Raw genomic sequence first — 12064 nt, 5'->3', positions numbered from 1 at the left:
GCAATTTTGTGTTGGGATAAGTTCATTGTATGAGTAAGTCTGTGTGGTGCAATATGCCATGTCTGCATGCCAGTCCTGTAAGGTTGGCATGGGGCCCGTTCCTATCGCATAGCCACTCTGCACTTCACTAGTAGCAGTCCCATTGCCACCAAGTGTCTGACCCCATCGTTAATGTCCTTGTCTTAGGCCCTGTAGAGCTAGCAGTGGTGAGGCATCCAGGTTCACATCAGTTATAAGTTCCCTAAATACAGCTACCCAGAATTGGTGTATACCCGGGCAATCCCATGCCATGTGTAAAAAAAACAGCATCACCCATACACATCATGGACAGTCTGCTGTTTCCCGGAGGCCATAATGAAATAGGCGGTCCGGGGTGTAATATGGACTGTACTACTGAATAGGCCTCTGTAAGGACAACACCCAAACCTCTGTGCCACTCCTGCCGGGCTTTAGTTGGTTTTGGTCTCTGGGCTTCCTGTCAAAGGTGTATAGTATCGCCACCAGCTTACAAGGTGTCTCTTCTTGTAGCAGTGTGATGATTGCTAGCATATCAGGGGATTCTAAGAGATCATCTCCTAACAGTTCCCAGAGAGCGTGACTTGCTCTATAGGCTGTTTTTTTTATTTGTGACGTGCACCGCAAATTTCAACTTCAACCAGGCTGTCTAAAACTTCACCACTTGATCACCAAAGCCGCTGACCCGCCAACCCGATAGCCACAGAGACCGCCATCCACCCATCCCATTAACTCTGCAACACCCTCTCAGACTACTTTCACAACAAGATCACCACTATATACAACATTTTCGACCCCCAACTCTCCACCTCCAGCCCAGAGAACATTTCTCAAGCAGCGAACATCATCCACATGATAACCTCCTGGTCTCCGATTACCACACAGACATCTGCAGCCATCATGTCATCCATCCGCTCTTGGGCACCCACCGACCCCCACACACACCAGCTTTTCAACCTCGGGGCTAACACTATTAGCAGGGCCGGCTTTAGCACTGGTGGCGCCCTGTGTGACAGTCTTTTTTGGTACCCCCACCCCATGACCACCTCCTCGGATTCCCGAACTACCACCCACAAAAATGCCCCTCATCTCTCCATAGCCCCCTTTCACATACATTAATTTGTTTTAAAGTGCTTGTAAAGGCTGGCTTTACTAAAACACCTAGCTATCCACATAAAATATAGTTCTGTTCGGTTCAGCAGGCATATTAATCCTTTACACTACTTTATGGCGAGTCTAAGCTGCTGCTAGACAAAACTTCCATCTCTCTCCGTAGCAGGAAAATTTGTCACAAGAGGTATCTTTACATTTTAATTGCTTACTGAAGGCTGGGCCCACAAGGACATTTTCAGCAGGTGCTTTTAAATCGCAAATTTCTAAGTTGTTGCTAAACACAGTGCCCCTCCGAGGTCTATGCCCCCCAATCCAGGTCAGCACCCAGTGCAGCCGCCCCACTCGCACCGCCCTAAAGCCGGCCCTGACTATTGGCATGGAACTAACTCACATCTTCCATCTCCATTGCATCCTTTCTGGACGAATGGAAGCACACAGAGGTCGGACCCCTCCTAAAGAAACCCTCCACTGGTCTCAGCAACCTCAAACAGACTGATCTCCCTGCTCCCCTTCCCGGCCAAAGTGCTCAAGAAAGCCAACAAGAGCGCACTGACTACCTCGAACGAAACTACCTTCTCGACACCTCACAATCAGGATTCCGGGCCAACCATAGCACGGAGACTGCACTGATTGCCTCCACAGATGACATCAGGACCCTCCTCGACCAAGGAGAGTTGGCAGCTCTGATTCTTCTTGACCTCTCCGCAGCATTCAATACAGTCTCCCACCACACTCTCCTCAACAGACTCCACAACATTCAGCAAAACACCCTTAAGTCGGTCGCCTCTTTCCTCTCAGGCCACACTCCTTTCACTTCTACTCCTAAAAATGTCACCCTTGGCATACCCCAAGTATCCTCCTTCAGCCCAACCCTGTTCAACGTCTACATGACCCTTTTGCAGACATCATCAGATCCTACGGACTCATATAGTCTCCTATGCTGACAACACTCAACTAATCCTCTCACTCACTGAAGTCCCCCACGATGCCAAAGCCAACCTCCACAACACCATGACCTACGTTGCAACATGGATGAAAAACAACTGCCTCAAACTAAACATCTACAAACCTAAAGTCCTGATCTTTGGGAAGAACACCTCAGTATGGGACCACAGTTGGTGGCCAACAGAACTCGGACCAACACCCTCTCCATCAGACCACGCACAAAACCTTGGCATCATCCTCGACTGCCAACTATCCATGAATCGACAAGTAAAGTCAGTCACCTCTTCCTGCTTCTACATCCTCCGTATTCTCTGCCGAATCTTCAAATGGATCCCTACCGACACCAGCCACCTCGACTATGGCAACTCTCTCTATGCCGGAGTGACCTCCCAGCTACTTAAAAGACTCCAGACTCTACAGAACACAGCAGCCAGAATCATCCCCAAGTGCTCAAGCATCACAACACACCTTAGGAACCTCCACTGGCTCCCCGTCCATAAAAGATGCCAGTTCAAAATCCTCACAATTGCATACAAAACTCTCCTCAACCTAGGGCCATCCTACATCAACCATCGACTGAGCTTCTATATCCCAACAAGACAACTACACTCTGCCTTGCTAAACCTCGCACACACATTCATCACAGCCGCAGCAGAAGCTGCTCCTTCTCCTACATAGCAGCCAAGTCTTGGAACAGCCTGACCCTCCACCTCCAAACAGCTCCCTCCCTGGTGGACTTCAGAAGGAGCCTCAAGACGTGGCTTTTTCGACAGAGACAAGGCATCCCCATCACCCAGCTACTCTTGGAGGTGATGGTGTTGCGCTTTACAAATGCTATGATTGATTTATTGACAAGTTGTCAACCCATCTCTGAGTTAGGTTGGACAAACTGAGCAGGAAGCAGAAGAACACATGTTTCAATGCAGAGGAGGGGGTGCGGGGAATGGCGAGGGTTGGGTGGCCAAGGCAGTCCAGGATGGAGTGATGGAGCAGGTGACTTTGATGAAGAATCCTGCCTTCATGCTTAGATGCAAAAGCACTCGGATGGATATGCCTCGCGGATACCGATTGTAAAAACTGGGCACACTCGGGGGACTCCAGGAACATTGCCTCGTAGATGCCCGGGCAGAAATGTTCCCCTAGTTTAAGTGCCGTGTGTTTAAATCTTACAGTTCTTATTTCCACAGAAAATACTTTGAAAATTATTGTTTCTAATCTACAGTTGGAGTTAATTTGCAGTAGAAGAGGCGTTCTAATTTCTTTCTACGGTCATTGGGTGGGGGCTGTCTCAGAATGAAACCTGAGTCTCAGGGACAACGTGGAGGGACAACAGCCACTTTCAAGGAGCCCAGTTCAGCGCCCTCCCACGGCGGATTCAGTACTGCAGCTGAATACACATGGGTTACCGCAAGATGTAAGCAGGAATAAAGGTCCCAGCCCAGACACAGCACCAAGCCGTTTTAATGCAAGCGGGGACCTGCCCGGCAGTGGTACCACTCTGACCTAAAGAGGATGGTACTACTGGTGAGAGAATCTATAAACCGAACTCGATGCTGGTAATCTCCATCAAACTACGTGGGTTTGTATGGAAAAAGACTTCCCATTTCCATCACCTCACAGCGGAGATGCTGTGTTGTCAACCACCCTTGCAGATGAAGATCAGGGTAACCTAAACATCACCATTATAAAGGCAATAAATAAGGCAGTGGGGTAATGGCGGTGCAATCCAATCTTAAAGCCCCGCCGTCACCTTTTTTTTCCCTCCGAGACAAATAATTTATTCTGATTCACCCTTTCTGTTCCCAGCCTTTGGGGGACATCCCTTGGGATAAACAGCAGAGTTCCTGTGGGAAGTCTTGCACTTACCACTGAATGTAAGGTCTGGCCTGAGGAAGATGGAATCAGAGTGATGACATTAGCTGTAAGTAATCAAAACATTTATATGGCTGCTTCCCGATATTGGAAACTATCCAATGAAATCCTCGTAAACTGCTGCTCGGGCTGCGTAAATGTTGCTGACACACTGTATGAGTGAAGAGGGTTTGCTCTCCAGTATTGGACTGTTAAGGCACAGTCTGTAGTTGGGTGGCTCTGGTGAATACCTGGAAGAGTTCCTTTTTGCTGACACGTCTCTACTCGATGAGGATTCTCCTCTCTGGGCTACTTGGTCATGTTTCTGACACACCGTCCTTTATTTTTCAGGGGTTTCTGAGGCCTTTAACATCGACACCAAGAGTCCGAAAATCATCCGGGGTTCAAAAGATGCCTTCTTTGGCTACACAGTGCAGCAGCATGAGGTTGGTGGAAAGAAGTGGTAAGTGTGTGAGCCACGTGCTTTGAATGTGTAATTCCACATTGGGTTTAAACAGTGCTTAATTTGTAAATAAAAAGGGGCCGGTGCTCAAAGCTCTCCTCTGAAACACGAAGTTGCTGCAATTAAATATGCGAACACGGAATACCGAGGCAGAGTAACCCTGAAGACATCTCGGGCCTCTTTCTTCTATTTAAGGACACCCCCTGCCCCTCCGGCTCACTCTCGCAGCTTTCTGCTTTCTAACTTTGTGACTTTTTTTCGCTTTTCTCTTCCTCCGTCTTTCCCATATGTGTCTTTTGCTACAAGAGCTCGCAGCGAATGTGTGAGGCAGAAGAATAAGCACCGGCCCGCAAAAATAAGTGCCGGAAACAACAAGCACAAATTAAGCACTGGGTTTAAAAAAAACAATGCATATGCATAGAAGCTGCAGGCTTCTGTTCTGGATTTCTGTGAACAGTGCTTTCCACGGCAAGAGCAGTATCTTCAGGTTGCAGCTATTGAAGCATATTATGTCTGGTAAAGTTGTCTACTGTAATGTGCATAATTACCACAAATTCTTTGACTTTGTATGACTGTGGAATTCCTGACGTTTGTGCAGTAAAGTGTTCAGAGTTGCAGTGTGAACTTTCCCAGTCTCCCTATCAAAAATGCAAGCTTTTTGCAAAATCAAAATGTGGTGAAAAAGATTTACAGCCGAAATAAACCTTTATGCCTGATTTAGAGTTTGGCAGAGGGGTTACTCCATCCCAACCGTAACGTCGCTGTATTACAATTGTAGGCTGTAATGGAATTGTAATGCAGCGGACAGGAATTCCATCACGTTTGTGATGGAGTAACCCAGTCTGCCAAACTTTCAATCAGGCCCTATGTTTCCAGTCTAGCTCCTGATTTTTCCATTCAAAATGAGATCACACTTTATCATTATAGTAGGAAATGTTGCATTATTGTACTGTTGTAGAATCATAATATCCTGACTACTGATGTGAGATTGGTATGTGCTAAACTCCTTTGGGACAACAAAGATCTTTGTCAGTGGGAGCTTCCTGTGTTTAAATGTTGGATTTCCTGTGGATCTTAGGTTGTTTTTGGAAATGAATACATTAGACTGATTGGTTCCTAGTAGAGTCTGTTGAATGGTGTCAGAGGGATCACCTCAAGTGGTAAATTTTGAAGAGCAAAGTATTAGAAGGAGCCTCTGATTTATGAAGGGTATGATTTGTACTGGGGGAGGTTGTTCAGACATTGATGACTGTGTGACTTCTCCAGGGAGGGTGTTTTGTGAGAGAGCGATATGCAGGTGACTGATGTTTGACCTGGGAGGCAGCATAGTTTTTTTCAGAATGGGATGATGTGGGTATCCTTCTGTCTTGGGTGATAACCTTAGCTATCCTCTACCCTGTATCATTTATTTTCCAATTGTTGAGCAATTTCTTTGGTGGTTTCCAGGAGTAACATGCTGCATGAAAGTTTTGCTATATGTATTGCAGATGATTCAGGAACAGGTTGATTTCCCACAGGAATTACTTTTATTCAATTTTTTGATGTTGCAGTGGCTCGTTGGTTACATAAAATGTATGTTTTAAGGAACTATGATACCATCGCTGGAATCACTGCTCCAAAAAACCCCAGCTCAAAGGACTGTTGGGTGAACTAGTACACTTGTACTTTCTGAGTTCTTTTGGTAATGTGTTTTATCGTTGAATTTAAAGAGGGTGTGCGTTGTTACTGCCCTTAGCCCTTCAAAGGTTGAGTCTTCCCACTCCATCTGTCAATGTCTTTTCATATTCAGGAGTCTCATCCTATACGTGGCTGACTGAAGTGCTCCTCGGACCCTTCCAAATGTTGAAGTTGCCACTTCCGTTAGAGATATCCAAAAATATTTTGCAATTTGTTTATACGTTAGAACATTAAAACCAAGGTCGCACAACACACATGTTCCTTTGAGCTACACTGGGGTTCGAGGTCACAGTTTAAGCCTTTTTTACCCCTTCCGCCCCGACAGACACACACCCATGGCGACCTGGGCCTAGGACAGTGCTGTTGTACAAATAAAGATTTTCCTCGAACCTGGGCACACCAAGGGAACTTTTATCACTTGAACCATAGAGGTTACCGGCTCAGCTTTGTTGCTGCACCTGAGAATTTGATTATCCTGGCCCAGTGTCACAATGCCTTTCTGAGTCGAAAAATGTCTTCAGTGAATTTAAAAAAATGTTGAAAGAGCTATTCAGATCCTCTGGTAGGGTTCACAATGTCAATATCTTGGTTGTAACAAACAGTGTGTGCCATGAATGCTCCATAATTCTCCAATGATTCTCATAGGAAACTGAAAATTAAATAAAAAATATGCTTTTGCAAAGTAATTCTCACCAAATGTTTCAAATTTATTTTTTGTCCTCAGAAGGCCCAGGATAGAAATCGAAGAAAAAGAAGAACAATAGTTCCTTTTAAGATTTTTAATTGACTTGTCTAAACTATAAGATCTGCAAGTCTATTGACTTGTAGAGAAATTACTTATATGCCTTACATGTTGCCTCTGTGACCCGTTGAACATTAAGGTTAAGTCTATTTGGTTATGGGTAAAACAAGTAAAACTATGGCTGAGATATTCTTTTAGCTTCTCTGGATTCCTTTTCTTGGAGTTATCAAATAATGAAAACTGATATTTGCTCAAAATCAACAGATGACAATTCTTAAAATAATGGCATATCCCTGGTGAAGGAGAACATAAGCATAAGGAGAACATAAGAACATTAATGATAATCATAAGGAGAAGATGAAATGTACAGTCTGCACTGTTACCCTCAAGAGAGTGTTCTGATGCAGGTGAGAAAGAAACTGGAGCCTAGAAAAAATAGTAAAACAGGAAAAAGCCAGGTTTCTTATGGCTTGACGAAGGCAAGATATAAAACGATGAAGCAGATTACCCCTAGAAGAGGAATTCTAGTGTTTGACATCAAGATGGTAGAATGCACGTTCACCAAACCAGGATAAGTATATTCTAGAGGCATGCATACAGATTTTGAAGGAGGAGCAGAAGGAACAAAAAGAAAGTTGGCCATGAAGGTGAGAGTGAAGATTATTGGGTCCCAGGCAATGGAAGGCACGACAGCAGATACACAGGGTCTTAAAAATGGCTGCTATTTTTCATCACTGGGGTAAAGGCAGTAAGAGTAAGAAGACCAAAAATAGGCCTTGCTGCTGTATCTTGAATGAGCTGCAGGCATTATTAGACACAGAGAGACCAATTTATAAAGAACTGCAATAGTCAGGAAGAGAGTGTACGGTAGATTGGCATACAGCGTTGCGATGAGTAAGAGGAGGCGGATGGACAATCTTTCTGAGAAGTCTCAGTAAAAGGAAACAGTTAGTAGAAACATGGAGATGTTGAAAATGATGCCAAGATTGCAAGCAGCAAAGACATGGGCCAGGAGAATGCCAAGGTCTGCAGGCCACTTGGAAGGGGTTCAAATAGAAGTGGGGGAGCTCCAAAGACAAAAGACAAGGACATCTGCTTTGTTGTCGTTTAGGTTGTTTTTAGCAAAGTATACTCACCCAGCTGGCAAAAAACGACCAGATAGGCTTGAAACGTGTTTTAAACAAGAGAGAAATGAAAGGTCCTGGCCAGCATCATCAGCTCTCTCTCTCTCTCTCTCTCTCTCTCTCTCTCTCTCTCTCTCTCTCTCTCTCTCTCTCTCTCTCTCTCTCTCTCTCTCTCTCTCTCTCTCTCTCTCTCTCTCTCTCTCTCTCTCTCTCTCTCTCTCTCTCTCTCTCTCTCTCTCTCTCTCTCTCTCTCTCTCTCTCTCTCTCTCTCTCTCTCTCTCTCTCTCTCTCTCTCTCTCTCTCTCTCTCTCTCTCTCTCTCTCTCTCTCTCTCTCTCTCTCTCTCTCTCTCTCTCTCTCATAGACAACAGTTTTCAAAGGTGCCTTTAAGACAAGTAATATAGAGGCAGCTTTTCCTCCCTTGTCCAACGTGTGGCTCGTGTCGCCTGAAATTGGTTTCAGTGCAGTTTCAGTACTATGGAGAAGGTGGAACGTGGACTGAGCCGTACTGAGAATGCTGTTTTCAGAGATGAACAGAGAGAGCGGTCTGTCTATGTATTTTCCTGGAATTTGGGTCAGAAATGGGAGATAGCTCAAAAATTGGCAAGACCAGCTCTGAGTTTTCTTTAAGAGGGGGGATGATGGCTGTTTTCCAACTGATTGGAAGTTGGTGGCTGACAGAGAATTGTTACAGAGTTGTGAAACAGCATGAACAAATATTACAGGGACTAAGTAAATGATACCTATTGGGCAGGATTGCGTGAGGGAGACCCGTTTAATCTTTTTCGTGAGGACAAAATATAATCAACTGTCAAAGGAGGCGACCTCTGGAGTTTATTCTGCGGTTCGACGGACTCGAAGGGGGAAATGGGTGATCAGAGTTCGCTCACTTTGTTTAAAAAGACGTCTGTGAGAAGTGTCCATAGAGTCTGGGAAAGGGCAATGGAGCTGGCTATTAGTACACTGCTTGGACAAGACAATAACAATGTGAAAGATCCTGTGAGTAGCTTTGTTATAGTCTATTCGGCCTTTCTAACGAGGGTTTTATAGCGAAGCGGAGCAGCGGCATAGAGCGGATTATCTTTAGGTTCATAAACTGCTTCTCCAGACCTTTGTAATTGTTTGCAGCCGCGCTCGGCTGCTGACAGAGCAGGATCGTGCCAGTCAGCTGAGGGGATCTCGCGGTGAGATGGGCAAGTTTTAAGAGGGCAGTGGCGTCTAAAGAGTTCGTGACCCACTTGTGAAAGTTGGAGACACTAAATTGGAGTCATCGCTGAAGAAGAATGGCGGCGTCATGCATAGGAGAAGCTCAGGGAAGGAATAATGGAGACAGTGGACCACCTCCTGATCATGCCGCAAGGAGGGCAAGCGTCGGTAATGGCAGACAAGGCAGTGTGCCATGTGAACGAGAAAGGAACACCAAAGTGGTCTATCCAAGTTAAAGGAGTGGGAGAGAAACACAATTGTAAGTCTTGAGATGTGAAAATGGAGCCAGGAAAGTGCCCAGCTTTGTGACTAATGCGAAAACAACTGTTCCCTTGAGGAACAGGGTCCAGACTGATTTGCATATGGCTGGGTCCAAGCTGGGGTGGCATGGTGAGCTAAAGAACGATGGATTAAACCCAGATCTGTGACTGGGGTTGAGTGTTTGCATTGTTCAGCACTCCGTCCATCATCCTTTTGTGTTGCTTAAGTTACCCTAAGTGGGAAGGGTATGCCCAGACGTGGGTCCCATGCTCACTGTCCCACTGGATTCAAGCCAGCCTGGCTGATGAAGGGTGATACCCTGAAACCAGTCCCAGAATGCTTGTTCCCGTTCGGGCTGTACTGTTCCCTTGAGGAATAGGGTCAAGATTTGCACAGGGCTGGGTCCAAACTAGGGTGGCATGGTGAGCAAAAGAACGATGGAGTGTTTGGATTGAGGCAGAAGGGCAGAAGGTTTACAATGCCAGCACTGCTCAATTGTAAAACATTAAGGGGGATCATTACATCTGCAGCTACGGGGGAGTCGTGGGGGCCCCTGCACTGCCCATGCCACAGGCATGAGCAGTGCAGGGGCCCCCAGACAGGGACCCGTGCAGCTTTTCACTGTCTGCTATGCAGACAGTGAAAAGCGCGATGGGTGCAACTGCACCCGTCGCACAGCCGCAACACCGCGGCTCCATTTGGAGCTGGCTCCTGTGTTGCGGCCCAGCGGGGATCTCAAAATGACTGCGGCGAGAGTGCGGCCACATTGGCGGCCGCCCAGTGTTCAGTTCAGATCTTGGCGGGCGGCTTCAGCCGCCCGCCAAGGTCATAATGAGTGCCTAAGTGCCATTGAAGTTTTTGGGCAAAAACCAGCAGACGACACTGAGGATTCTTGGGATTGCCAATTGCTAAATCAGCATAATCTTGTTTCCACCTCTTGCCTCTCTCATCCACCGCCAAACATTCCCATCGCTTTTATTTCACTCTTGCTGGTTCTTTTTCAGCCCTGCTTTCTACCTTTGCCACTGTTTTTCAGTCTTTCTCCCTCTTTCCCTCTTTGTCTTTTTCTTTCTCTTGCTCTGATTAATGCTTGAGAGGAAACATAAGTGCATGTCCCCAAAAATGAGTGCTGGTGGGCCCCATCTGCAACCACTGGCTCAAATTAAGCACTGGGTGTCAGGAATATGCGTGTCTTCTGGCTAGACATTGAGATCACGAGAGACTATAAATTTCTCCTATTTCAGAACATAGGACAGTAAATTTGTGAGAAGTATTGCCAATAATTATGCATTTCCTAATCTTCAATTCATTATGGATTGCGCATTTTGGAGTTTACAGAGCAGGTGACTGGTGCATTCATAGGGGTGACGTACTACAAATGAGGTTTCACTGTAACTTTCCTCATATCACACAGAGTACTCCAGTTTGCTGCAGTCTCTTCCCTTCTTAGAGGAAGCCCTCCTGGCGCTACAGACCGGCAGACCGGCAGCACCTCCCCTCCATAGGTTCTATTAATTCCGGGGGGGGGGGGTCTCAGTGGTCCTGCACACCATCTCATCCCAAGGGTCCTCCACCCCTCTGCTTCTTCAGGAAATGGCAATGATAAGGAGAATGGTACCAGGCTATTAAAATACAAACTGTTAACATAAAAAGCCTTTGAATAAAAGGCCCAAAATATTAAAAGGATATCTTAGTAAATGTGAAACCACAAGAAGCACTCGAAGTAGAAGGATGTACAAGGAAGACGATAAATAAGCTCAGTAAAGAAATAAAAGTGTTTTAAGATGAAACAACCGATGTGAAGCTTCACAAACATATGCCATGAGGCACGTGGAGTCATAAATCAGGATGTGAATCTGAGTGCAGATGCGCTCAGCCTGTTAGCCAGATCCCAGGCGACACTCAGATGTGACCTGTGCCCAGGAGTATCGCAGTAAACCTCTTGTGCCCGGTAGCTTGAGGGCCAGCTGCGTGCCTAGTAGTCTGACATCTAGGTGAGGTGTATGTCCGGACATCAGAGCCAGCTGCATGCCTATGAGGCTGACAGGCAGCTATGCTGCATACTTGGGACCTCACAGCCGACTGTGTACCAGCGAGTCTCAGAGGTAGCTGTGGTGAATGCTCGAGGCCTCACAGCAGGCTGCATGCCCAGAAGTCTAAGAGGTGTCTGTGCTGTATGCCTGAGGCCTCACAGCCGGGTGCGTGTCCAGGAATGTGACAGCGAGATGTTCTTTATGCCCGGGGCCTCACAGCCAGTTTCGTGTCCAGGAGTCTGACAGGCAGGTGTGCTATATGCCAAGAGCCTTCTAGCCCGCTCCGTGTCCAACAGTCTGACAGGCAGCAGTGCTATATGCCCGTAGCCTCACAGCCGGCTCTGTGTCCAGGAGTCTGACAGCAGGCAGTGCTATATGCCCAGGGCCTCACAGCCGTCTTCGTGTCCAGGAGTCTGATATGCAGCTTTGCTACATGCCCAGGGCCTCACAGCCATCTTCGTATCCAAGAGTCTGACCGCAATATGTGCTGCATGGCTGGGGCTGTACAGCCGGCAGCGTGCATGCCAGGTGTTGGACAGGTAGTAGTGCTGTATGACCGAGGCCTCAAAGCACGTTGCATAGCCAGAAATCTGACACGCAGCGGTGCCATGTGTCCGGAGCCTCACAGCTGGCAG

General features: G+C 46.7%; 1 protein-coding gene across 3 annotated transcripts in view; it reads left to right on the top strand.

The window, feature by feature from the left end:
* Positions 1–12064, top strand: part of ITGA11 (integrin subunit alpha 11) — a 574736-nt gene that overhangs the window by 87953 nt on the left and 474719 nt on the right. For 2 of the 3 annotated variants that reach the window (XM_069222912.1, XM_069222911.1), the window contains exon 2: positions 4276–4387. In XM_069222912.1, the coding sequence (XP_069079013.1) occupies positions 4276–4387 (112 nt within the window). The remainder of the gene's footprint in view (positions 1–4275; positions 4388–12064) is intronic. The other variant, XM_069222913.1, reaches the window with a different exon arrangement.

Source organism: Pleurodeles waltl, chromosome 3_1 (genome assembly GCF_031143425.1).
Source record: "Pleurodeles waltl isolate 20211129_DDA chromosome 3_1, aPleWal1.hap1.20221129, whole genome shotgun sequence".
Lineage (NCBI taxonomy): Eukaryota > Metazoa > Chordata > Amphibia > Caudata > Salamandridae > Pleurodeles > Pleurodeles waltl.
This window is presented reverse-complemented; position numbering and strand designations above follow the sequence as displayed.